Below are 25,543 nucleotides of genomic sequence, written 5' to 3' on the forward strand. Positions count from 1 at the left end.
AAACAAAGGGACCAAAATGCCTCATGCAGGCAATCCAAGACTCGCCAATCACTCTTCGAGTCCTTCTCGCAGCGCGTCGATATCAACAAGATCAGGAGACACCTTGCTTGGGGGCCCGCGGCGCTGGTGAGCCGCCAAGTACTCCTGAAACCCAGGTATCGCCCCGGGCTGGTTGATGCCTGGTGCACGGCGAAGGTCTCTCTCTTTTTCTTTCTCCTTGCCACTCCGTTTAGGCGGCGTAGGCGTAGGCGGGGTGGTTGTTGGAGTGGTTGCCCGTGGGGGAACGGAACCTCCGCCGCTCCACGGCCGCCAGCTGACCCATCTCCCAAGACCGCTCGAGTACTGAGAGTGCTGCGATCCGGGGCTAGATGGCGATGTGCCACGTACGGGCGTTGACACCATTCTCGGCATGGGCAACCCTGCGAGGCTGTCGCGCAACATAACGTCACTTCGTTTGTCGCTTCCGCGAGAGATGGTAGACCGTGCGGTAACGCCAGTGAAGACGGCATCTGCCCCGCCTAAAGGCCGCAGGGTCATTTGACTCGGTCGTACCTTCAGCGTGTGAATGTCAAGTCCTCCAGATAGAGACATGATCGACTCATGAGAGACTGCACGATGCAGACGCTGCCGGGGTAGCTCCTCGTATTTCGAGAACGACCTTTCCGTCTCCGTCTCCATCGTCTCCGTGTCAGTCTCCGTGACCTCTTCACTGGCTGAAGTGAGATCCGGAAGCTCCTCTGTGCCGTTCTCTTCTCTTTCCTCCTCAATCGTTGTCGATATGTGCTGCGTGACGTGAAGCGCTGGTGCCGCAGGTGCAGCGGGGGATGCCACGCTTAAAAGCCTACTAGGCACGGAGAAGCTTCGCATGGACGCTTCCGATGGGCGCTTGTTGTGAGATGACTTCCATGTTGGTGAAGTCGGATCCAGACTTGTGGTTGGAGACGTGGGGATATCCATATCCAGGATTGGCCTGTCAAACATGGACAGTCGCGGATTTGACTGCGGGGAGCTTGGGACGGACGAAGGTGCGAACTCTGACGGTTGTTCCGAGAAAACGGACCATCTGTTAGATGGTCCCATGGAGACTGTCGAGGTGGAGGCCTTGTGAGAGTGGGAGGCCATGGCCGGTGTTGAGGGTGGAGGGCGCCACGCCGGAGGAGGCGTAGAGGATCTTGAAACGCTCGTAGGCGAAAAGAGTCCTGGGTTCAAGCTGTGACGCTTCTTCTTCGACTTGTTCTTTTCGGCCACATGGTAGTGGTGATGAATATGCAACTCCTGGGAGATATTTTGGGTCACCTCGGCGGGTTCCAGGGGAAGCTCTGCACGCAAAGTAGACACGGCGCTTGTGTCGTCCTCGTGAACAGGCTGGTGGCACATCAACTGGTCCCGCAAAGCCTGGATTTCGTCGTTGGAGTTGACCAGCATTTCCCGCAGTTCCGCCATGCCCAACTGCAGGTTTGCGTTATCCTGAAGCAGATCGCGCACGAAATGTGACACCACATTTGTGCCGCCTTTCCCGGTGTTGAGTGACTTGGCTGCGGCGGCTCCCTTAAGACGTCCAGCGGCGGCATTCAGCTCCTTTTCCATCTCTCGTTGACGCTCCATGCGGCCCAGAACCTCCGTGTGGCGTTCTCTTTCCTCCTTGGCTTCCTGTTCCATGCGCTCCAGCTGCTCTTGAAGATCGGAGATTCCCCTCTCGGCTTTCCTCCATCGCTGCATGGCAGAGCGGGCTTCAGATTCGGAGGTGATGAGGGTGTTCTGCAAGCGCAGCTGCTCCTGCTCGAGGAGGGCGATATGCCGTTCCATCTCAGCAGCCCGGGCTGCTGCGCCCTCAAGGCGACGGACGGCCTGGTGGGAAGATAGCAGGGTGGCCTCCAGGGTCTGGATCCGGATGTCGGAATCTTGGACGGTATTGTTCAGCATCTCGAGCTGGTCGAGCAAGGTTCGATTCTCCTCGACGGTCCTCGTGTTCTCGGCCTGAAGCTCCAGCTTATCGTTCTCCAACTGTTCGATTCGGCTTGTTAATGACAGGCGGTCTCGTTCCGCATCGGCCATGTATGCCTCGTGGCGGGCAAGCAGGGCCTGGAGTGAAAAGGTCAGCGACATTGTCGACATGAGCGGTGGTTCCGAAAAAATGCAATTGGCGATGTCAAGCGTGGAGCTGGAGAGCAAAGTTTGCGGACTGAAACGAGCACAGGGCCCCATCTTCTTGATATGAATCACAGGAAATGAGGTCTTGGAATGCATCGAGATAGGACACGGGACGAACAGAGCTGGAGCAGAGGCTGGAATGTTCTTGACTTTGAGTTGGGCGGGGGAGAAAAAAAGAAGGGTGAGGGAATAGGGCAGAGACAACGCACCTTGCCCAGCTTAGCGGCGGTATGGACATCTTTTTCGACGGTTTCTAGGAGGGTGCAGCTGTGTTTGAGAAAGGCGCAATCGTTGCGGCCGCAGCAGCAGCGAAGCTTTGGGCCATCGTCGGGGCGAGCCGTGGAAGTTGGGACGAAGTCTGCCATGGCGTCGGCGTCGCGAGATGGGGCGTCATCGGTGGACTCTGCCATTGTTATCGCGGCAGAGAAGACGTCTCTACGGCGGGCAGCATGCTGAGCTGAGACGAGGGCAGCACGGACGCGGGCACTTTGAACCGTGGACGGGGTGCTGCCGATGGGGATCACGAGCAGGTGGGGGTTGAATAAACGAGGGTTTTCGGTACCGCAGCCGTAGCGACTCGGGCTGGGGTCGACGAGATGAGTCGGTGATGAGAGTGAGACCCGGCGGGATTGTGCGCGAGAGAGGGAGGAATGATTTTATGTCGAATTGTGGTTGTTGTGTGTGTGCGTGTGCGTGTAGGTGTACAGTCTCCGTAGCTTGGGCGTACTTGTATTGGGGGTCGACGCGATTGGGAGAGAAGAGACGAGGCGGCGCGGTGAGCACCCAATGCGAGTGCCAAGGCGTGATGAGTAGGAGGATCCGCCGTTGTGCGTGTTATCGCGAAGTGGGCGTGACTGGGAGTGACTGGGAGGCCCTCTATGTGCGGTTGTGTCTTTGGCGGGCGATTGTGCCTTTACTGGAGCAGTGTGGCTCTCGATGGTCTGCTAGGCGCGGTATGGACAGGGGATGACCCAGGCCGGCGGGGGTCGACTGCAGTTTCTTTTGAGAGCATGTGGTCCGAGCCGAAATGAGTCTCATCAAATAAGAGAGAGGCAGCGCGAGAAAAGAAAAAGATTTCAACGGCAAAGGCTGCGAGGTCGGATCCGATAACGAAGCAGGGTGTCTGCCAGGTAGCAGTGTGTTGTAGGTATTGTCGTAGGAATGTATCCGTATTCGTAGGCGAGGTAATGATGCTGAAGAAACAAGATACAAAGGCGGCAGTGAGGTATCGAGCAGGTGTTCGTCCGACCCAGCAGACGACGGGAGGGTGGAGGGAGGTGGAAGGGGTCCCGGTCAGGAACCCGACAGGAACAGGAACAGAGGATGCGATGGTGAGATTGAGAAATTGAGACAGTGGAGGGCAAAGGCGCGCAGGGGCCTCGCAGGAGTCAGTCAGGACAGACGGGATGGAATGGAAGATGGGAATGACGACCCTAAGAAAAACGAGATGGAAGACGGGAGAGCTACCCAAGAAAGAAAGGAAAAAAAAAAAAAAAAAAAAAAAAAAAAAAAAAAAAAAAACCTGAAGCTGGAAATAGCTGAGACGGGACGGCGCAGCGCAGTGCAGCAGCCCAGCCCAGCAGCGCACATGGCGCCCTCCAGAGAAGGAAAGAAACGTTCGCGTCAAGCCAAACACAGGCAGGCACAGGCAGGCTCGCCCTTCCCACGCTGATCCAAACTGGGATGGCGTCTTCTGGTGGTCCCCACTTGGCGTTCTTTCGGCGTACCCACGTACCCAAGGTCTCCACCAATCCAGGAACACCACACATCAGAGTTGTCATCCCGCCCACGTCCCCCAGGAACAAGTCGACGAACCCCACCTCCAGTGCCCGCTCTGCCGCTTCACGTTCACAAGTCACTGCTGTCTGGCTCAGAGGTGAGATGTTGTCTTCAATGTATCTACCTACCTACCTCACTGAGAAAAGTACATGAGATAAGGCACCACTGGCATATGGGGTAGTAGGTACAGAAACCACAAACTGCCACCCCACGAGGCCAGCCAGCCATTTGCCAACGAATGAGACTCATCATGTCTGCCAAAATGACGACAGACTACCTGCCTGAGCTTAGGTTCCCTCAGGTTCGTCAGTGGTGTCTTGTGACAGGAGCTGGCAGCCACTCATCTCGTGGCCGCATGGCGACGGCCACCTCACCTTTACACCACCACCAGCCACCTCACTTCCTGGCAGTCGCTCCAGACCAACAACATCTCGACTCAACGAACAAGTGAAAACTCGGTGACCATGACGCAAATTTGCAGATAACGATGGCCGTGACCGCCGTCAATCTACAAGGTTCATCGCGCTAGCCCACGTCCATCTGACAGGAGTTCTGAATCGGCGCACATTGACTCAGATCGGGCTATCCCCGCGACCAAGTTTTTCTATCCCATTCCCGAGTCAAAAGCTTACTGCACGCGACCGCGACTGCTCAAAACAATGGCGCGTAAAAGAATTCCCCCGTCATCTACCATAGAGGAACTCTTCCATGTGAAGGAATCTTGTCGCGATTCCACCGTTGTGTACCTTATTCTCAGACATGACTGGCCTTCAGCTATCGGTAAGGCTTTTACCCCAAACCTGCCAATAGGACCCGTCAGTTCTAGAACGGTAGCACCTGGCCGCATCGGCCGATTCGACTACGCTGAAGCTGATGCTCGGCGAGAAGAAGGTAGTATCAGTCGGCGGCGGCCCCTCACCTTTGACACCCGCGGCGACGGGTTGGTTGCAGCCGGCCCGGCAACACGCATCGAGATTCAGTGGGCCGATCCGCTGCATCTCGGTGTGCATCCACTGTAAATTCGGTGCCTGACAGCGGGCACAGGGCGGGCAGGTACTCTCAGTGTGTGAGGTACACCGCTGTGGATCTCGGCCGAGCCACTTTTAGATCATCTCAATGACAATCCCGACGTCAAGCCTCTGACCTCCGTCAACCGGGTCCGAACACGGTTGCCTCAAACCCGTCACTCAACATCATTTCTTCCGCCCTTCCGACCTCACGCCACAGACACCACATACCCGCGGATTCGGCCCAATCCATCGCTGGGTGCGCAATGTCGTCCTCAGAAAAGACGCCGCCGGCACCGGCAGACGCCAGCAAAACCGTCGTCCGCGGCGCCTCCCTCCTCATCATCCTCCAGATCGGCTCCCGCGCAGTCACCTTCATCGCCAACCAGCTGCTCCTGCGCTTCCTGACCGCCCAGCTCCTTGGCGTCTCGACACAGCTGGAGGTCTACTACCTCTCCGTCCTCTTCTTCGCCCGCGAGAGTCTGCGTGTCGCTGTCCAACGCCAGGAAACCCGCCCCGGCTCCAGCAAGCGCGATGACGACCCGAAGGCCCGCGTCGGCCGTGAAAGCCAGGCCGTCATCAATCTAGGCTACCTCGCCGTCCTGCTGGGCTGTCTCGTCACCGTCGGCCTTGGATGGCTCTACCTCTCGTCCGCCGATGAGCTGACCCGCAACACCCCCAATTTCCTGCTCGCCCTCCGCCTCTACGCCGTCGCCGCCGTGCTCGAGCTCCTCTCCGAGCCCTGCTTCGTTCTCATGCAGACCAGGCTGCAGTTCGGCACACGCGCCACCTCAGAGTCCATCGCAACCTTCCTGCGGTGCATCGTCACCTTTGGCACCGTCGCGTGGGCGTCGCGAGCCGGCATCGAGTTTGGCGTTCTCCCCTTCGCCGCCGGACAGCTGTCCTACGGCGCCAGTCTTCTGCTCGTCTTCCTCTGGTCCGGCGCTCGTCTATCAAGCACAGACGGCTTCTCCCTCCTCCCAAAGAGCCTGGGCCCCAGTCAAGAATACGTCGCCTCTTACTTCTACCGGCCAACCGTCAGCCTGGCGTCCAGCATGATGGCCCAGAGCATCGTCAAGCACGTCCTCACCCAGGGCGACACTTTCCTGGTTTCCATCCTCTCCTCTCCCAAGTCACAAGGCGTGTATGCCCTGGCCAACAATTACGGAGGCCTGCTCGCCCGCCTCGTCTTTCAGCCAATCGAAGAGAGCAGCCGCAGCTACTTTAGCCGCCTCCTGTTGTCGCGAGACACAAAGACCAGCAAGCCCTCCAAGGAGACCGCAAACACGGCCAGCCAACATCTCCACACCCTGCTCAGATTCTACGTCCTCCTCTCAGCTGTCATTGTGAGCATTGGCCCGGTAGCTGCCCCGCCCCTGCTGTCCCTCGTAGCTGGCAAGCGCTGGGCCAGCGAGGGCGCTGGAGACGTGCTGGCAGTATACTGCTACTACATCCCTCTGCTTGCCATCAACGGCGTGGCCGAAGCATTCGTGGCATCGGTGGCGACAGAAGCACAGGTGCACAGGCAGTCAGTCTGGATGGGCGCCTTTTCTGTAGCCTTTGGCTCCGCGGCCTTCATCTTCATGCGCGTCATGGACCTTGGTGCTTCAGGTCTCGTCTTTGCCAACTGCATCAACATGCTTTGTCGCATCGTTTGGAGCATCGCATTCATCAAATCGTACTTTAAAGGTCTTGAAACACCATTCGAACTTTTTACATTGCAGCCAAACGCCGTCACCTCTATCGTCTGTTTATCTGCGCCGCACCTCATCCGAAAGGTGGCCGGCGTCGTTTCCTCGGGGGCCTCCACGTCGTTCAAGCACCTGGTCGCCATTGGCGTGGCCTCTGTCCCCGTCGCCCTTTTGATGTAAGTTGCCATCATCTTCCCTGACTCTTTGACTCTGGTATTCTAACATCCATCTAGCCTCTTTGCGGAACGGCGGTTTCTCATGCAGTGCTACAACTCGGCCCGCAGACCAAAGGCTGCTTCTTAGCTTAGACACCAATTAGATATAGAAAAGAAAATGAAATCAGACAGTTGCCTGGACAGGCTGGTAATTTAATCGTCAAACACAATCTTGGTGGCCTTCTTCGTCATGTCAACGTCCTTGAAGAAGGCGCCGTAGGTGTCGTGGGCCTTCTTCTTAACCGTCGTGCCGAACTTGAACAGTTCTTCGGGCACGGGCTGGTTGGCGCCCTTGAGAATGTTGATCAAACTAGGTCATGTGTAAGCAATTGTCTTGAGTATCGTCAAATCTTCCAGCAACTTACGATCCAGAGTGCGCCTTGTCCTGCTGCGTGAAGAGGGTGATAGCCTCGCCGGTCTTGCCAGCACGACCGGTACGTCCGATTCTGTGGACGTAGTCCTCGATTGTCAGGGGGAACTAGAAAGTGGTCAGCCAACTGCTGTGCATCGACGGCACGAATCAAGACTTACGGTCACGTTGATGACAAGCTTCACCTCGGGAATATCCAAACCACGGGCGGCAACGTCAGTGGCAACCAGGACGGGCGTCGTGCCCGCCTTGAAAGCCTCCAGACTGCGTGTGCGCTGCTCCTGGCGCAGATCTCCGTGGATGCCGCCGACGCGGATGCCACGCTGCTGCAGGAAAGTCTCGACGCGCGTCGCTTCCTTCTTGTACAGGCAGAAGACGAGAATGCGGTCGTTCTTCTTGTTGCCCTGCTGGTGCTGCTTGAGCAGCTGAAGCAGCCTCTGCTCCTTGGCCCTGGGGTCGACAACCTCGACGCGCTGGGTGATGCGCGTGTTGGCCTGCAGCTCGACGGCACCGCTGGCAGTCTCCTTGCCGCTGGAGCCGATGGTGATCTTGATGGGGTCAACCATGAAGGACTCGGCGAGCTTGCGGACGGACGCGGGCCACGTCGCCGTGAACATGACGGTCTGGCGCTCCTCACGGGGGGGCATGGCACCGAGGATGCCCTTGATGTCCTCCTCGAAACCCTTGTCGAGCATGCGGTCGGCCTCGTCGAGGACGGCGAAGCGCGTGTCCTTGAGCTCGATGGTGCCGTCGGCCATGAAGTCCTTGAGACGACCCGGGGTCGCCACGATGACGTCGGCGCCACGGTTCAGAAGGGCGCGCTGGTCATCCTTGGAGGCACCGCCGTAGATGCACACGCACTTGAGGCCAAGGAGAGACGAAACGTGCTCGAGCTGCTCCTGGGTCTGCATGGCCAGCTCACGTGTCGGGGACACGACGACGGCCTTGATGCCGCGCTTCTTGACCTTAGAGATAGCCTCGACAAGGGGCAGGGCGAAGGCCATTGTCTTTCCGGAGCCAGTCTCTGCGACACCGATGACGTCGCGGCGGGAGAGGGTGAAGGGCCAGGAAGCGGCCTGGATGGGGGTAGGCGTCTTGTATGAGGAGAAGGGGTTCTTCTGGATAAGCGGAGTTTGCGGGAGGTAAGAGAACTGGAGGATGGGGCGCAGGTGGCTGGTCTTGTCTGTCGGGTCCGTGACGGTGATGGTCTCAGCGGTCATGAAGGCGTCAATGTCGGACTGGGGGAGAGCAGACAGGGCAGCGGCCTGCGCGTACTCTGCTCCGGCGGCCACAGGCTCGGCAGCCTTTGCGCTGGTAGCACCACTATCAGCCTCCTTATCCTTCTTCTCCTTCTTCTTCTTTTCCTTCTTCTTCTTTTCCTTCTTCTCCTTCTTTTGCCTCTTCTTCTCGGCCTTGTCGTCCTCATCGACGTCCATCTTGTCCTCATCGGCAGCGGGGGCTTCCTCGGAAGCTTCCTCAGCCTCGTCCCTGCTGCGCTTCTCCTTCTTCTCCTTGTTCTTTTTCTTCTCCTCCTTCTCCTTCTTGCGCTCCTTCTTCTCCTTCTTTTCCTTCTTCTTCTGCTTCTTCAACTCGGCGGCCTCGTCGCTGTCAACATCGCCAGCGGCAGGGAGGTCCTTGACCTTCTGCTTCTTGCTGGGGATCTGCTCGACCTCGCTGTCGGCGAGAGAGTGCTTTGTGGCGGCCATTGTCGAGATTCTGGGCTCGGTCGCTGTGGGAATTGACTTGCGACGCTGAAAATATCCCCGAAGACGGTGAGCTCGAGTCGAAAGGGCGAGTGGCTGAGGGGCGAGTGCAAGTGCGATCGGATGGTCGTAGACACAGACGAAAGGGAAAAAAAATTGCTTATCGATAGGGCGATAAGATTGGCAGCCGATAAGCAGCGGCCAAGGGTCCAGGCCCGCTCGTCACGCTAATCTCGTTGTGGCCCATGCTTCCCCGCTCACCGAGCCCCGGCCAGAATCGGAGCTGAAGACCCACTCGGTGTTTACCACCTTCCTCGATCGGCCCCGGACTTCAGTGCTCTTCACTCACCCTCCCCACCTCTCCCACTTCCGCGCGAATTCCACTCCATGTGCCCTTCCCCTCACTGCCAGCTGTCACTCGCTTGTTACGATACTCCCTGTTGGGCCTTGCTGCCCGTCTCTCTGCCTCTGAGGCCGCATGCAGCCCCCTCCCAAGTCGGACGGGTGCGTGCTAATCCCAGCCGAGACTTGGTTTAAAGCACTGAGGGAGGCCGTCGTTGGCTCAAACCACCGGCGCCGTCGAATGGGATATCTTCCGTCGTGCCTCTGGAGCTGCGCTCGGGTAACTTGAGCGAAACCTGCCCAACAGGAGCGGGCCGTCAACTGTCCATTTCCGTTACCACGAAACTGGGACTATCAACGTCCAGGAAAAAGGAACCACCAGAGACACCGACGTTGTGAAATATGCAGGCGAACTTCTTGTGCGTATCTGCGAACTGCACAAGATTCGGCACACCACAGCGCTCGCGTACAGGTATCAGGTAGGCGGCCACGGGCATCGAGGCCGCCATGTCAGCCAATAGTCCCCTGGGCGTCAGCAAGGCGGCCCAACCCTTGCAACGGGAGCTAGCCACCGTCTGCAGTTCTTCGAGGGATTTCCATACCCAGCCTATATTCGTACTTCAACCCTGTCCCGTCCTGCCAATGAGTCTGGTTCTCGTGCTGCATGGGGAGATGATCGCGGCAGCGCATCACCCTGCGATGCCCATGTCACACGGCTGACGGTGCGGCGTTCACCCTTGCTGTGTCCTCTTCTGATAGCGTCCCACGTTGCACCTCGATGGCGACAACGCGGCGCCCCACGGGGGTGGGGGAATAGAACAGCTTCAAGATGAGGTAGAAATAGTAGCCTTCCCCCGAGATGGGCGTCAGTAGCCGTTGCAGCCGTCATTTCTTCAAAACAAAACCACACTCCGCGGCTCTATGGATAGCTGTCAGGTACAGGGGAGGCCTGACCTGTACGGGCTCGGCCTTCGAGTCGCATTCTACATCCAATGGTTCGGCGCAATCATTGTAGAATACCTCGAGGTCACCGACCTGCCCGACATCAGACTCATTGGCCTCCTGTTTTCCGCGGCCGCCTTCTTCGGGCTGATTGTCAAAGTCACCGTGACCACTCTACAGCCAGCTGATGTCTATATCGTCTTTCTCCTAGCAATGGGCATCTACTTCTTCCTGGTTCCATTATATATATGGAAAGCGTTGACGTGCTTCAACCCATACTGGAACCCCTTCCGATGGGCCAAGGAGGATCCAAGCCCGGCCTTCAAGGGTCTCAGCTTCACGTTGCTCCTGGCGTTGACAGCGCTGGGCATCTGGTTCTGGTGCTCGTTCGTTCCGGAGAATCCGTGCTCCTCGTCTCAGTGCGGCTTCTTCTTCAGTTGCGTCAAGCTTGGTAACAAGGCATTTGTCGCCTTCAACGCGATTCTCTGCTTTGCCATCCTACTGGTTTGTGTCGTCGTCTTGCTGCTCAAGATGGGTTGGAAGATACCGTTCTGGCGGCAGAGGCGCAAGAAGCGTAGGATCAGGTGAGTCAACTCCCAGCCACATTATGATAATGTCAGTCAATCCTAATGCCGATTCTGCAGAGCGGTGCACGTCATGTTAGTCAAGGAGACCAAGACTTTGAGCAATATTGCCGTCGCGGCCACTCTCACCGCTGCCGTTGAGCTGACCATCTCATGGAACCACATCCAAGATGTAAACAACATTTCCGACGTCGTCCAAATGCTTCCTCTCTTCATCAGCGCTGGATTTCTGGTGCGCATACTGTTCCTGCACTTTGCGGGGGCTAACGAAAGCTCGGATTCCTCCGAAGAAGACAGTGATGGCGAGTCGAGTAGTGACATGACGGAGTCACAGGGTGGGTTGCCGCCGCCACCTCCTGTTCATCCACGTTAGGAGTAGCATGTGTTGTAACTGAGCTTTTACGATATGAGTATTTGATATTGCGGCAACCAACGTACTTGTGAATTCTCCTCATTCCTATGCATTAGAGAGCCAGGTACATGCAGGAGAAATGGCCGTACCAGTATGAAAGTAGCCGGTGAGCATGAGGCAAAGAAGAACAACGATGCGCATTGCAATTGCTACCAGACCCACGAGACGTCAATGTCTACGGCAGTTCGATGTCGAGTTTTGATTATATATGTGTAAACTATTCAGGCATTCAAGCTGAGCGTTGTTCCAACCAAGAAGACATCCACGGATAATACCAATGGAAAGTCCTGGCTCTCATAACGGTGCCTTCAACATTACATTGCATCCTCAACGTTACATGAGATTTTCCCCTCAACTTGACATCCACTTTGGTATTTGAGTGAACTTTGACATTTCATCCGCGGTCTCCTTCCACAATAGCTTCTGTAGCCGCATGCCATCATCAGAATTGGCGTAGCCTTCTGGCCTGAGAAACGACGTCAGCATCATTGCCTCCATAACCAAGATCCAGTGCTTACTTCCAGATGTCTTTATCACCCAGCTGTTTCCCGTGCGTCTCAGCACCCACCACCGCGGCCGCATGAAGCCCAATCCAGCCAGACTGCTCCGGAGACCTGGCCCGTACGGCCTTCACCGCACTCATTGCCAACCTGAAAGGCAGCGGCAGCACGTCGCTCATTGCCGTCTTCACCATCCCGGGGCAAAACGCATTGACGATGACCTTCTCAGGCCCCAAATGTTGCCGCAGCTCTCGGAGAAAAAGAAACACCAGGAGCTTGCTGTCCGCGTACCGAGACAGACCGTAAAAGTTCGCCTCGGCGTCCAAGTGCTCCAACACTGACTCTCCGGGTGCGAGAGGCGCCTTTGCCGCCAAGCTGGTGTTTCCTATGGCTCGGCTTCCGGTCCAAGTGACTCTCCCGGGGGATCTCGTCCTCTGAGCCGTGGATTCTAACAAAGGGAGAAGCTGAAGCATCAAGAGCACGTTGGAGAGGTAGTTCACCTGGACCGTCGCCTCGTGATTCGTCGCAGCAACATGACGCTTGAGTCCCGGAACTCCAGCGTTCAGCATCAGAATGTGGAGGTCTTTGTGCTCACTGCAGAATGCTTTTGCAAAAGACTGGACGCTGCCGTAGTCTTCGGCATCCATCTTCATAACCCTGACGATGGCGTCTGGGTTGGCCGACTTGATAGCTGCATCATCCAGAAGTTCTCGTTTTACCGACTCGCCTTTGGAGGTGTTGCGGACCGCAAGTACAACCGTCGAGGCTCTCAGGAGAACGAGCTGCTTTGCCAAGGCAAGGCCGATTCCAGACGTGGCGCCAGTGACGATGGCGGTTTGGCCGTCAAGATACAAGTCATCCGGCAACGGCGTCACTGGGGGCTGGAAGAGTCGCATGATGGTAAAGTTGAAACGAGGTCGAATGAACTGATCTTGGTATTCTTGCTTTCCATCGTAACAGCCGCAAGAATTGCGTCTTTTATTTATGAAGCCATTACGGCCGTACATCATCGTCTTGCTCGACAAGACACTTCAAACCCGACGGCTTTCATGTTCGCCTGTTGCGATGCCATCGTCAAAGTCCGCCGAGTCCTCGTCGTCGTTTGTCCAAGACGGCGAGGCAGAGGCGTCTTTGACAATGTGGTGTTGGCGGAGTTGTCCATGGCCTCGCCCCAACGCGGTTAACCATTTGAAGAATCGGGAGCTGCTCCGACGCTGCTTACAGAGCAGGCAGATAAGATCGGGGTGTTGTGCCGCAGCCGTGGTTGGTCCTGTGCAGGCTGGCGGAGACGGTGGCAGGGGATCCGACCAGAAGTCTCCGAGGACCATCCGAAGCCCGCCGGGTCGGCATTTGGACCGGCTCACTCGCACACATTTCCTGTGATCAAAGAATGTGATTGGAATAAGTGACTCACGAGTCCCCAATCGACGTTCGTATTTCCATGCATGTTCTTGTCCTCGTGGTGTTCCACTGACCAAGAAATTACGATACGGAGTCAAAGCATGAACGTGGTCAGGCTGTACCCTTGGAGAGGGAGTCCTCCCAGCATCAATCGCACTCGCCCTGCATCACCAGTCTCGCGATGCATTAGGCCTAGCCAACGAACGCGCCGCTATCGGTGCACTCTGTTGGTCGGGCCTCGCCGAGTCTTAGGCTCAGTTCCCCATGCAATGTCAAGTTTTTGGAAATTCTCATGTTCCTTTCTTCGGATTTTCATCTGTCTTGTCGGTCGCTGATAAGCTGGCCACTAACTAAAATGGTATTTCAACACTGACGTACAACCCTGCCCCTTGGAAGCCTCTGAGATGAGATTTTGTAAAGAGTAGCTTCGTGGCAGCGTGGGCTTGAATATCGTGATGGCCGTAGCGGCCGCGATGAAGGAGCCTTCGTCCATCCAAGCCGTGTGAATCCGTATTTCCCTCCCAAACTCCAGTAATTTTGTTGAAAAAATGTTTTGAAACGACGAAGTCTTGTTTAGGCGAGAATCGCCCAATCACCAGGCCTCACCACACCCACTGCACCACTTGGCATCATTCTCCGTGTCCGAACTCCATGAAACATGTAACGGGTTAAGAAAAGAGATAAATCATTCATGCGGATGCGGAAGCGGAAGCGGCGGCGGGGGCCTCGGTCTTGGCCTCGGTGCCTGCGAGGTTGGTGGGCTTCGCGTTGGGGTTCTTGGTGTAGTAGTCAGAAATGGCGGCCTTGATGGCGTCCTCGGCAAGCATGCTGCAGTGAAGCTGTTGTTTTGTTAGCACCGGACAATGCGGCAGCTTTGCGTCGTCTGGGCAGCCATACCTTGACGGGGGGGAGCTTGAGCTCCTGGGCGATCTCAGTGTTCTTCACTCGGCCAGCCTGCTCCAAACTACATTGATGGTTAGCAAGGAGATGAGTATTGTAGAGAAATGTGTCGACTCACGTCATGCCACGGACGAGCTCGGTCAGGTAGCTGGAGGATGCGATAGCGGAACCGCAGCCGAAGGTCTTGAACTTGACATCGGAGATGGTGTTGGTCTTGGGGTCGACGCGGATGTTGAGCCTGCGACAAACTTGTTAGCATGTAGGTCTGACAGAGATGAAGGATATATATCGCATGGCGGACGGTTGATGTGCGAGTGCATTCGGGAGGGAGCCGAAGCAAAATGAAGCAGCTTGCGACCGGAGGGCATGCCGAGCCCCGCAGTGCGTGCCGACAGCGACTTGATGATATTGGGGATGTTCTTCGCGGGAGGCGTCTTACTTCATAACGTCACCGCAGGCGGGAGCGCCGACGAGGCCCTGGCCGACGTCCTTGTCGCCCTTGGGCATGGAACCGACATTGCGGGGGCGGGAGTAGCTGTTTCGCAGACATCAGTACTCTTCGTCTTCCAAACGTGATATCCGGGGTCACATACTGGTCCAGCACCTTCTCGTGGTATGCCCTCGTCGCGCCGACGGCAACAGCAGGTGCAAGCTGGCGGGCGGGAGCGGCGGAGGGGCGGACAGAGGTGGTGAGGATCGCGCGGGAGGCGACACGGAGGGACCTGGAGAACATCGTGAAGGGTATTTTCGTCGTCGGGGTCTTTTTCGGTTGGCTGTGTGCGGGTAGGTATCGAGCTTAGGAAGTCGTCGCAGGTGTGTTTGAAGTCGCAAGGATCGATTGAGGGTATCAAATGTGATTGTCGATGGTGTTGGCGACAAGAGGAGGGCGAAATAAGAAATTTGTTGAGGCAGAAGGGCACTCGACAGCTGAGGGTTTAGCGGAGGGCAGAAAGAGGAGGCGAAGATTCGGGTCAAAAGAATAAAATGGAGAGAGCTGGCGCTGGCAGTGGCAGTGGCAGTGGGAGTGGCACCGTCGCAGTTCATTCCCAGTCACTGGAGCGGGCGCTGGGACGGGCTCCAGAATCTGGCACTGGCACTCGCACACTGCGGATGCGGGACTTGTGACGGAGAACGATGGCGATCTCGGTGGTAGCAGGTGCCAGCCGCCAATCAGAGCTTTCAATGACCATGCATTAAGTCATGGAGAGCTCACTAGGCTCGGCGCCTCGGAGAAGACAAAAACTCGACCGCCTCCACTTGATTCGTCAGACGTCGTCTCATTGGCTGTGATAAGGCACGTTTCCTCGGCTCAGCGACGGGGAGAGTACGTACCACACGGCACCGGAGCGTATCCCCGTCTTCTGACAGCCAGCGCCAGGCCTCCCCTCTGTCCCTACCAGCTGGCTGGGCGGGATTCGCAGCTGCGGTGGAGCATCCGACGGGGCGGCAACAATTTGTCATTGTCCTCGTCAACGAAAGAGATTGGATCTGATTAGATACGTCCTGCACCTCCGTCGTCGCTGGTCTTACGTACTCCAGATTCAATCACCGGCCGGTCGGCGGTAGGCAGGGTTCCGTGTCCGCTTTTTTGTTCTTCTTTTTTTCTGTCCTCTGTTCTTAAGTCCGGGGAAAGTCGTTTCGATGCATAATCTCCACTAAAAAGTCGGTGTTGCATCAAAGACACCATCTTGACTCATCCACGCGCAATTAAGCAGCTGTCATGCACGTAGACAGCGCAATGCGATTAACCACTGCGACAGCCCCACTCCACTACGTAATCCCGTCGTTCAGCTCCAGGTAGCCTGTCCTTACCTAAGCTCAAGCTCTCCCGCATGCAGCAGTAGAGAGGTTCAGTGTTGCCTTGTGGTGCCGTGACCGGGTCCCCGCCGCGGGGCAGCACCAGCACCAGCACCAACCAATACAGCCCACCAAGACTTAGCTGGGTGCACCACCACAACGGCCACTACCTTACCTTTGCCTTACCACCATTTTCCTGCAAGAGCTTGAGCTTATCGGTTGTTTGCTCTGACTTGCTTTGCTCAGGAACCTGCCTTGCGCCTTCTCAACTCAGCTTCCTTCCTTTCAAGGTTGCGCTTTGACGCCTCTGCTGCACCTGCCTGTTTGCCTTTTCCACAAGACAGCCAGGGCGCATTCAAAAGTCAACACAACTTCAACCCTCACCCACCACAGCAACATTCCGAAGCTCATTGACCGCGATCTCTGGACGAGAAAAAGCAACACCAGCTTCCACTATGGCGTGCCCTCATCTGGAGACCATAGCCCCAAGTTTGTGTTCCCCGAGGCTTACAGACATCTCCCCTGCCCATGCGAAGCTTCACCCAGCTGACATCTTGCAGCTCTGCAGCCGCCGACGCCCATCCAATCTGTCTACCGAGAGGACTGCACCCAGTGCTTCGACTCCCGTGTAAGCACTTCTCTAAGCCTCCCTCGACCTTCATTTGCTGACTTGTTGTGTCCAGGACGATCCCGCCGGCGTTGATGTCTGCCTCCAGTGCTTCAACGGCGGTTGTGCTGGTGATCGCAGCCACGCCCAGCTTCACCGACGGCTATGGGAGCACCCTCTCGTGCTGAATATTCGCCGCACCCGCAAAGTCGTCGTCCGAGATGAGCCTCCGCTCAAGATGTCGAAGCTGGCTATCGCCGCCGAGACCGAAGAAGACCGATTCGACACCACAACCACCGTGAAGTGCCTCGAGTGCAACCAAGAGCTTGACAAGACAAGTGACAAGCTTGCAAATGTCGTCGATGGAATTATGAAGGCCAACACCTTTTCCCGCAAGGAGGAGGTCAAGGCTTGGGAGCAGGAGCTGACCAGCTGCGAGCACATCTTGCTTATGCAGCAGTCGGAGCCCCGAACCATTCAATCCGGCGATCTTGGACACTGCTCGGCCTGCGACTTGCACGAGAACCTTTGGCTCTGCCTGGAGTGCGGGAACCTGGGCTGCGGCCGCAAGCAAATGGGCGGTGTCGATGGTAACTCCCACGCCCTCGCACACTCGACCGAGTCTGGACATGGTGTCGCTGTCAAGCTGGGATCCATTACCCCCGAGGGTACTGCAGACGTCTACTGTTACAAGTGCGATGAGGAGAGAATTGACGGAGACCTTGGCCAGCATCTGGGCCACTGGGGAATCATCTTGGCCGATCGACAGAAGACGGAGAAGAGCTTGACGGAGATGCAGATTGAGCAAAACTTGCGCTGGGACTTCAGCATGACTACTGAGGACGGAAAGGAGTTGAAGCCTCTCTTTGGCGCCGGCTTGACTGGCCTCAAGAACCTCGGTAACAGCTGCTACCTTGCCAGCATCGTCCAGTGTCTTTTTGATACCCCCGCCTTCAAGAACCGCTACTTCTTGCCTGCCCGCGACCTTCCCGTTGTCCATGACCCTGCGGAGGATCTGGAGACCCAGCTTCGCAAGATGGCAGACGGCCTGATTTCAGGCCGCTACTCGAGGCCTGATTCCGATGCTGTCCCATCTGATCAGTCCCCCGACCTCCCGACACAGAAGGGCCTGGCACCCGCCATGTTGAAGCACTTGATCGGCAGAGGTCATGCCGAGTTCTCGACCATGCGCCAACAGGATGCCTTTGAGCTGTTGCAGCACATTTTCAAGCTTATCACTCGTTCACCGCATCCCCCCGACCTTGGAGACCCGACCCAGCCTTTCCGCTTCGTTCTTGAGCAGAGGTTGCAATGCCTTGGATGCAAGAAGGTCAGGTACTCGACTAATGAGCAAGACAACATCTTCATCGACGTCCCATTGGAGAAGCTCCCCGCCGAGGAGGGTGCCGAGGCGAAAGCCGATGCGTACAAGCCGGTCACGCTCAGGGAGTGTCTGGATAATTTCACCGCCGAAGAGGTTGTGGAGTTGACGTGTTCTGCATGTGGAAGCAAGGACGGTTACACCAAGCGATCTCTGTTCAAGACGCTCCCTGAGAACCTTGTCGTCAATGCTAGGAAGATGGCTGTCATCAACTGGGTTCCGGTCAAGATCGACGTCCCTGTCATCGTTCCCGACGAGCCGTTCCTCCTCGACGACTACCTCTCCAAGGGTCTCCAGCCATCGGAAGAGACTCTTCCGGATGATGTCGAGGAAAGTGCCCCTGCGTTCGTCGCCAACCCTGAGGCCTCCAGCCAGCTTGAAGCCATGGGCTTCGGCCGCAACAGATGCGATCGCGCCCTCCACGCCACTGGCAACTCCGACGCCAACGCCGCCATGGAGTGGCTCTTTGCGCACATGGAAGACCCGGACATTGATGAGCCTCTGGTTCTTAGCGGTGGTGCAGGCGCCAAGGGTGATGCAGCTGATCCCGAAAAGATTGAGATGCTCGGGGCCATGGGCTTCTCCGTGCCACAGGCGAAGAAGGCGCTGCGGGAGACCAGCGGTGATGTTGAGCGAGCTGTCGAGTGGCTCTTCAGCCACCCTGACGATCAAGGAGTCTTTGACGACGAAGAGGCGCCTGCGGCAGCATCCGACTCTGCTGCACCCAAGCCGGAGGCGGGAAGTGCTGTCACCCCTGCCAAGTACCAGCTCCAGTCTATCTCCTGCCACAAGGGCACAAGCATCCATGCTGGGTAGGTCTTTCTCTTTCGGAGTTGTGGACGTGAAAACAAGCTAACAATCAAACTAGTCACTATGTAGCCTTCATCCGCAAGGAGGTAGACGGCCACCCCGCTTGGGTCCTCTTCAACGACGAGAAAGTTGTTGAAGCGGCGGAGATTGAGGAGATGAGAAAGTTTGCCTACGTTTACTTCTTCAAGCGAGTCTAGGAACTCTCTTCAATGCTAGTAAGGTTGTTGAAGCGGTGGAGATTGAGGAGACGAAGAAATTTACCTACGTGTACTTCTTCCATGGCGTTTGGGTTGCGGCATAACGACGAAAACGGACAAAGGCGGTTGTCCTGGGCATACGAATGGCATGTCGAAGTTGCGTGTATCAATGATCAAGGGAAGAAGCATGGTTGGTTGCATGGCGGGAGAAGGAGGGAAGCAGTCATGTGCGGTGTGGAAAAGGAGAATACACATACAAGACAGACTCTGGTATACGGGCACAAGAAGGCAGACAAATTATAGTTTGTTCATTACTGGTGACGGCCAAAGATAGTGCTCATCACAGATTCAGACTCGGGGTGTTCCGAACATGTTCAGTGACCTCCAACGCCAAGACGCCTTTAACATGTTGATGCCCCCCAGCCCGGAATTTCGGGGGGATGTGGCATCAGATTCCGCACTCCATCATCGTACATTCATCTTTGTAGCTCCATCGTAATAGTACACGGCAACAACGTAAGGGTTTGCCCGACATAAGGGGTGGGAGAGAGAGACAAGCCGGCTCACTCGGCCAGACGGTAGCTGACGAGGGTATCGATGCGGTGGTTGCTGGTGCTGAAGCCACGCAGCTGGACGCGTTCGCCGTTCTCAATCTCCTTTGCGTCGCTGTCGCCCCACTCGACGGGCACCTCGCTGTCGGCGTCGGCGTAGACGAGCACGTTGAAGGTGCAGTCGCCGGCGAGCTGGGGGAGGAAGGTGACGGAGGCGGTGATCTGGCGGAAGATGGCGGCGATCTCGTCCTGGATCTCCTTTTCCGTCTTCTCGGGCGCGGCCTCGGCCGCCGCTGACCCGCCGCCGGGTGCGACGTTCTCCTGGTCTGCTGCTTTTGAGCTCGACTTGGACTTTGACTTTGACTTGCCAAAGATTTGCACGTCAAACTGCCAGCGCTCGACGTGCTCGCCCGTGTCCTTGTCGGTGATGACGATGACGAGCTTGGAGATCTTTCCGCGAAGCATCCAGCGGTCCAGCTGGCCCATGATCTTCTTGATGTATGCCCTGACCTGGTCGTCCGACGATACTGCAGTTGTGTGTTAGAGCAAGCTGTGACACTTTCGATCGCTCGACGTGATGGGAGGGTGTCTCGAACCTAGCATGTTGAGGCCATATTTCTTGACGCTGGACGAAGCACAATCAAGTCAGCAAACGGTAACGAAACCAATGCACAAAAAGATTTAGGATGCGCCAGGAGGGGTTTTGACTTACGCAGAGAAGTCTTCCGCAGGATAGACACCTCGTTGGAAACTGGGAGCGGGGTTAGATTATGCTGAGCGCAGTCGGGAACTCCAGAGGGAGGTTGGCAGTTCGTACAGAATGGTGTGTATCGAGTATTGAAACTACTCAGCAGAAGCCTGATCAGTATAATGTTCTGCGCATGATGCAATCAAGGGGACGTGGCCCAACGGGATGCGACGAGGGGTTACTCACGAACTCAGCGACAAGCTTCGCGCTGCCCTTGAGGGCGAGCTTGTGCACCTTGGACTTGTCGACCTTGTCGTCGGAACCCATTGTAAATGATGTCGGTCGGCGAACGAGTGAGCGGGCGGGGCGGCAGCGGTTGCACATGGAGTGTCGATTCCTGAACGAACGGTTGTTGAGGTGAGACTTGCGGCGGTGATGGGGTTTGTTTACTTTTGGACGGCATCGAATTTTGGGCTGGTTGCGGGGTGATTGGGCCTGTCTTGGCCTGGCGGTGACAGCTGACAGTGAGTACAGGGGTCCAGTTGGGCGGGCAGGGCATCCATATTCATCCACGGTTCAGGTTAGCGCTCGGCACTGCTACAGAGCCCCGCTGTTCCGGGCCGGCATTGCAACCTCCAGGTATCTTCCGCCGTACACTGCATCGCCCGGGCTTACCTATTGAGTTGCAACTTGCCAGAACCTGCCGACGGGCAACTTACACAATTTGCTTTGCCAGTCCGGGGGCCCCGCTTCGGGCTTGCTGCTACAACTGCGAAACTTTCCGTCATGGCGGTTGAACAAGGATTTGACTGTATAGTAAATATGGCTTTGTTTTGACGTCGGGGAACCCAACGGAAGTTGAACATTTGGCAGCAACAGATGTATTATCTAAAAGCTCATCATGACCTCGTTGGACTTGGTGGCGGAAAGGGATCGAACTAAACACTTTACTCGCTGGGAGCTGTTCAAGCAACCATACGACGCAACTAGAGGTTGGCAAAAACTACTTTGACATTATTCTCACAGCCTTCAGCAGCAGGTGCAGATCGGCCCAAAAAGTCACGATGCATCACATGGAGAAGACAATAGCTTGCAGTAATAAACAGGGGGTATTTGTATTATCTATGAAACTTGAAAGACTTTTGTTTTGCTTTAAGCAAGAGCAGCGCAGGTGAAGGGGCTGCTGATGGCGCCGGTCTTGAACTTGTGCGCCTGTAGAGCGGGTTAGCGTGTGGACTATGACCAAGAGCGATGAGCGGCCAAAACTTACAATCTCAACAATACTGGCGTATGTGCCGCAGACGAGAACAATCATGCCAATGACGAAGCACAGACCGTTCAGGGCGGTCTTCCACAGGTTGTGGGTGGCGAAAGGAGAGCCCTCACGGATGAGCATGAACCACATCATGGCAGGGAAGTAGAAGGTGAAGCCAGAGATGAAGAGGGAGGAGCTGATGGACAGGAGCTCGGAGAAGAAGGGGATGGCCTCGGCAATGATGAAGGCAAGGACGGTGATGACGGTGATCAGAGTAAGCCAGGTGATCCAGCCCATCTTGGTGTTGATGAAGCGGATGATGGAGTCCTTGTACATGCGGCCGTGGATGTAGCGACCGACGACCGTGGTGTTGATGGATCCCGAAATGAAGATGACGGGCAGGCCAACGCCGAAGGCGACCTTGGAGATGGTGTGGCCAGCGGACAGGAGAGCGGGGGACTGGACCTCCTGGCCGACAAAGGCGTAGATGAGGGCACCAGTGAGGGTGTAGATGAAGATCTCAATGAGACCAAGGGCCCAGATGGACTTCTTGTAGTCAGAGGGAGTGTGCATCTCGTCCATGAAGGAGAACTGGCAAATGGCAAAGCTGTAGGCGAACACAATGTTGGTGATGGCAATGAAGGCCTCGGCAAAGGTGAGACCGTCCTGGGGCCACGCGGACCAGGGAGCGGTGGTGATGGAGTCCTTGTTGATGCCGGTAGCAATCATGGTGATACCAATGGCCAAGATGATGGAGACAAAGTCGATGTATCCCAGGATGGCAACCTCGGCGAAGGAGGGGGGGATGGCGAGGATCAGCAGAATGATGGCGGAGACGACGGCGAAGACGATGGAGCAGGCGCCGTTGTTGGTGATGTTGCCAAAGGCAATGGCGCCGGTGAGGGTGTGGGAGCTAACCAGGAAAGTCAACTGCAGGGCGAACATGGCACCGACGAGTTCGTAGCCGAAGCGGCCCATCATGAGCTGGCCGGCGTCGGCGTAGTGCGAAACGTGGGGGAACTTGAGCTTGACCTGACCGACGACGTCACTGGTGTAGATGGCGATGAGACCGAGACTGATGCAGAGGATGACGCCAGGAACCATGCCGAGGGTAGCGAAGGCGGCGGGGAGACTGAGACTGCCGAGGGCGATGGCCTCGACGATGAGGACGACGGTGAGACGCTTCCAGCCGAGGCGATGGAAGTGGGCGCTGCCCTGGGCGGCCTTCTGCTTCTCCAGGTCCTGGCGGTTGAGGTCGGTGACCTCGCCGACGACCTCGCCGGGGAAGACGGCATCGCGGGAGAACTGGGGGGCGACAGCGGCGCCGTCCGCCTTGGTGTCCTTGCCCTCAGCCCCGCGGGACTGGTTGTTGATCTGGTCGTGATCCATTGCTGTTGGTGTTGGTGATGTTGGTAATTTTGACCGTTGTGCAATGGATGGTTGGATGGATGGATATGCTCCGTGGGGCCTAGTAGGGCGCACGAGTTTTCACACACGAGATGGCTGGTGTCGTTGGTGTGGAGAGAAACGGACCGACTTGGTAGTGGCGAGTAGACTGGACAGACCTACACAGGCGCGTGCTCTGGACTCTGGCGAGAGAAGAGAGGAGAGACCGGGTTGAGCTGGTCGCGAACGGCAGTTGAAGAGTCTGGAAGGACCGAAGAGTGAGAGAGAGACTGTCGAGTGCCTGGTTGGACTGAAGAAGGAGAGAGGGAAAACAACTCCGAAAAGATGGGAAGGTGGGAGGAGGATATATGGTGGCAAGAGGCGGAGCATGAGCCAGAGCCAGAGCACCGACCCCGGAGTCAGGCCGAGGAGGAGATGGGACAAGAGAGGAGAGGAGGAGAGACGAGAGGAGGGCTCGATGGAAGCCTCGCCTTTCCCTCCGCCGTCTCGACTACTCTGAGAGGACAACTCCAACAAGTTGGAGGAGACTCTTCCCCTTCCACTTCCATGCAATCAATGAACATGGACTTGTTGAACAAGGGTCCTTATCTCTGGCCCCCCGCGATCTTGGAGCGGTGACACCGGCAACGGACGAATGTGAGTGGGCGGGTTTGGGATGGGTTCATGGAGGTTCGTCAGCCCGGGTCATGACTGATATCACAGCAAGCTCGTCCCATCCCATCATCCCCGTCGCCTCTATGATTCCGTGCGTCTTGGTTTTGCGGGGGAATAGACCGTTGCAGACTTTCCCCGCGAAATCGACCAGCGTCCCTGAAATTCCAGACGCACTGTTGAAGGCGTCCCGAGTTTCCCTGGAGAAGCAACGGCCAGAACCACGATGCTGGTGCTCTTTGCGCTGGCCATTTGTCAAAGAAACCAGGTCTGCTCGCGAGGGCCTGCGAGGCACTGCGGGACTGAGGCAATTCGAAATGTTTTCACATCGTAATAGAGTGGATTTTGTGACCTCTGCTTTACCTAATGGACCCAGCAGAAGAGCCGCAGAGTGGCCTCACCTTGCCCCTTGAGTCAGTCCATACCCACGACCAGCCCCGAAATACGACCGGTGGCGCTGGGAAGAGCTGGCATAACTGGGATTGCGGATGGGTGTATCGTCAGGCATGCGTGTTATTGCCCGTCCAGACGGGAGAAACTCTGCGCTCGCTCAGTCCGCCTGCTTCGAAACCCAGACTAAGGTGCGAGCGACGCACACTCTGCAGAGCTGTGGACAGCAGCCATCAGACGTTGGGCCAAGAGTGTGAGGCTCAATCTCTTCAGACGGGAAGCAAAGCCAAGTTGGCGATTGCCGAGCAAGGGGGGGAGCGGCATGGTGGCATGAGCCGCTGCTAGCCCTGGCGAGAAAAGTCCTTTCAAGGCTGCCCGTCACGCCCGTCTGTCCGTTTTTGCAGTGTTCCTGAATGCGCTATGCCGCTCGTGGGAGCAATGCCGCATACCCGCAGCCGGCTGCAAAGGAAAACGTAATAGCGCGGGTGATGGTCCCGTAGAATCCCGACATGCTCGAGTCGTCATCCTGGCCGGTGCCCACTCACACCGTCGCACAGAGTCGTGCATTAGGAAGGCTTCTAGAAGATCGACTCGAGGGCGGAAAAGGCTTGTCGACGCCTCCGACGTCGTTCCCTGCAACGTGAGTGGCCGACTGCCGTGACGACGCGGGTTGCCCCTGCACAAATCTCACTTCTCTGCGCTGTTGGCGACGCGAGAATGAGATCTCTCACGCGACGGGGACTTTGGGAACACCCATGTCGACGACCAGAGCCATGAACTCAGGGCGGAACTGGCGCAGACCCTTTTTTTTCTTTTCTCTTGGTATTTGTTTTTTCTCATCTCATCTGCTCTTGGGACAATGTGAGTGGCCAGCCGTGTTCTGGCGTGAATAAACTGACATCTTCCCATTACCAACCGCAGAGATAATGGCTTCGGGCCTCGTTGGGGCCTTCATTAACGAGAGAAATATTCGCCGAATTGACCGACATGCGACGACGCGGTGGCAAGCAACACGGTAAAGCCGGTTTCAAGATGAAAATGATTCGAGTCTTGATTCCTTCAACCAACTGTCAGCAGTGATCACTGATAAGGCTTGTTTCCACAAATGAGTTTCAATTAAGAACACCAGTCAAAGATAGCTCGACGGGCGCGCCACGGGCAAACCGACATTTGATGGCCTGCGTCTCTAGCGGACCCGAAGGTTTGCGCGTGCATTGCAGACACTCGGCCGACGTGCCGCGAAACCGAGCATGCTTGTGCTTGTCCTTCACCTTGCACAAACAGTGTGCGAATGGCTCGGACGCGGTTTGCGCCGGGCTTTTCTTCGCTCCTCTGCAACTCAGCAGGGGGCTCGCAAAAGAGAAACAAGGGGCCAGGCAGGCAAGCAGGGGAAAGGGGGGGTGGTCCATGGACATGGGCATGGGGGCTTGTTGAGAGAGGAGCAGAGGAATGGATGGATGAGAGGGGTTGGGACGAAGCCATTGGCAATTCCAATTGTGTGATGGAATCCGGGGTAAAAATATGCGGGGATGGGGCCAGTTGGATGCAAAAAGGGCAATTTTGAGCGCCCAAGTGCTCTCATTTTCTCCATATTGTCAGCAATCCAACGCACTCGTCCCCGTTGCCTGCGGCGACTGAGTCGTGCCACCCTCACCCTCCCGCCGACAGGACGAACGCATCAACCGCCGATATTGCTGCAATACGGGTCATACCGGTCGTTTCTTCGCCGACAAGCGGGACGGCGTGTCTTGACATGGTCCTCGAGGCCAACACGCTCCGATCCCACGACAGCTTCAACCAATCTCGTTGTCG

The 25,543-nt window shown here is 56.6% G+C and overlaps 9 protein-coding genes across 9 annotated transcripts; 3 read left to right on the forward strand and 6 right to left on the reverse strand.

Annotated features, from left to right (window-relative positions):
* Nucleotides 1–48: 48 nt before the first annotated feature.
* Nucleotides 49–2,561, reverse strand: CGGC5_v015569 (uncharacterized protein; the record flags this gene model as incomplete). Its single annotated transcript, XM_032032084.1, has 2 exons — nt 49–2,082; nt 2,361–2,561. The coding sequence occupies 2 exons, from the start codon at nt 2,559–2,561 to the stop codon at nt 49–51; spliced, it is 2,235 nt and encodes a 744-aa protein (XP_031888243.1).
* A 2,642-nt stretch (nt 2,562–5,203) lies between these two features.
* RFT1 (Oligosaccharide translocation protein RFT1) lies at nt 5,204–6,931 on the forward strand (the record flags this gene model as incomplete). Its single annotated transcript, XM_032027237.1, has 2 exons — nt 5,204–6,804; nt 6,862–6,931. 2 exons carry the CDS (start codon nt 5,204–5,206, stop codon nt 6,929–6,931), a joined length of 1,671 nt encoding a protein of 556 aa, XP_031876379.1.
* Nucleotides 6,932–6,996: 65 nt separating this feature from the next.
* On the reverse strand, nt 6,997–8,919 carry DBP3 (ATP-dependent RNA helicase DBP3; the record flags this gene model as incomplete). The annotated part of the gene is made up of 3 exons (XM_032027236.1): nt 6,997–7,153; nt 7,209–7,321; nt 7,375–8,919. 3 exons carry the CDS (start codon nt 8,917–8,919, stop codon nt 6,997–6,999), a joined length of 1,815 nt encoding a protein of 604 aa, XP_031876377.1.
* Nucleotides 8,920–10,179: 1,260 nt separating this feature from the next.
* On the forward strand, nt 10,180–11,157 carry CGGC5_v015572 (uncharacterized protein; the record flags this gene model as incomplete). The annotated part of the gene is made up of 2 exons (XM_032027235.1): nt 10,180–10,784; nt 10,845–11,157. The coding sequence occupies 2 exons, from the start codon at nt 10,180–10,182 to the stop codon at nt 11,155–11,157; spliced, it is 918 nt and encodes a 305-aa protein (XP_031876378.1).
* A 390-nt stretch (nt 11,158–11,547) lies between these two features.
* On the reverse strand, nt 11,548–12,592 carry tropG-0 (Short-chain dehydrogenase/reductase tropG; the record flags this gene model as incomplete). Its single annotated transcript, XM_032027234.1, has 2 exons — nt 11,548–11,662; nt 11,715–12,592. The coding sequence occupies 2 exons, from the start codon at nt 12,590–12,592 to the stop codon at nt 11,548–11,550; spliced, it is 993 nt and encodes a 330-aa protein (XP_031876373.1).
* Nucleotides 12,593–13,786: 1,194 nt separating this feature from the next.
* Nucleotides 13,787–14,730, reverse strand: CGGC5_v015574 (Iron sulfur cluster assembly protein 1; the record flags this gene model as incomplete). Its single annotated transcript, XM_032027233.1, has 5 exons — nt 13,787–13,936; nt 13,995–14,061; nt 14,116–14,235; nt 14,437–14,532; nt 14,591–14,730. The coding sequence occupies 5 exons, from the start codon at nt 14,728–14,730 to the stop codon at nt 13,787–13,789; spliced, it is 573 nt and encodes a 190-aa protein (XP_031876401.1).
* A 1,519-nt stretch (nt 14,731–16,249) lies between these two features.
* Nucleotides 16,250–18,789, forward strand: ubp14 (Ubiquitin carboxyl-terminal hydrolase 14; the record flags this gene model as incomplete). Its single annotated transcript, XM_032027232.1, has 4 exons — nt 16,250–16,283; nt 16,355–16,422; nt 16,478–18,594; nt 18,651–18,789. The coding sequence occupies 4 exons, from the start codon at nt 16,250–16,252 to the stop codon at nt 18,787–18,789; spliced, it is 2,358 nt and encodes a 785-aa protein (XP_031876394.1).
* Nucleotides 18,790–19,352: 563 nt separating this feature from the next.
* Nucleotides 19,353–20,355, reverse strand: mad2 (Mitotic spindle checkpoint component mad2; the record flags this gene model as incomplete). Its single annotated transcript, XM_032027231.1, has 5 exons — nt 19,353–19,867; nt 19,937–19,965; nt 20,053–20,091; nt 20,158–20,183; nt 20,275–20,355. The coding sequence occupies 5 exons, from the start codon at nt 20,353–20,355 to the stop codon at nt 19,353–19,355; spliced, it is 690 nt and encodes a 229-aa protein (XP_031876395.1).
* An 825-nt stretch (nt 20,356–21,180) lies between these two features.
* mtr-5 (N amino acid transport system protein) lies at nt 21,181–22,672 on the reverse strand (the record flags this gene model as incomplete). The annotated part of the gene is made up of 2 exons (XM_032027229.1): nt 21,181–21,240; nt 21,299–22,672. 2 exons carry the CDS (start codon nt 22,670–22,672, stop codon nt 21,181–21,183), a joined length of 1,434 nt encoding a protein of 477 aa, XP_031876376.1.
* Nucleotides 22,673–25,543: the final 2,871 nt, after the last annotated feature.

Source organism: Colletotrichum fructicola (assembly GCF_000319635.2).
Source record: "Colletotrichum fructicola Nara gc5 chromosome Unknown KSG_Nara_v1_contig10, whole genome shotgun sequence".
Lineage (NCBI taxonomy): Eukaryota > Fungi > Ascomycota > Sordariomycetes > Glomerellales > Glomerellaceae > Colletotrichum > Colletotrichum fructicola.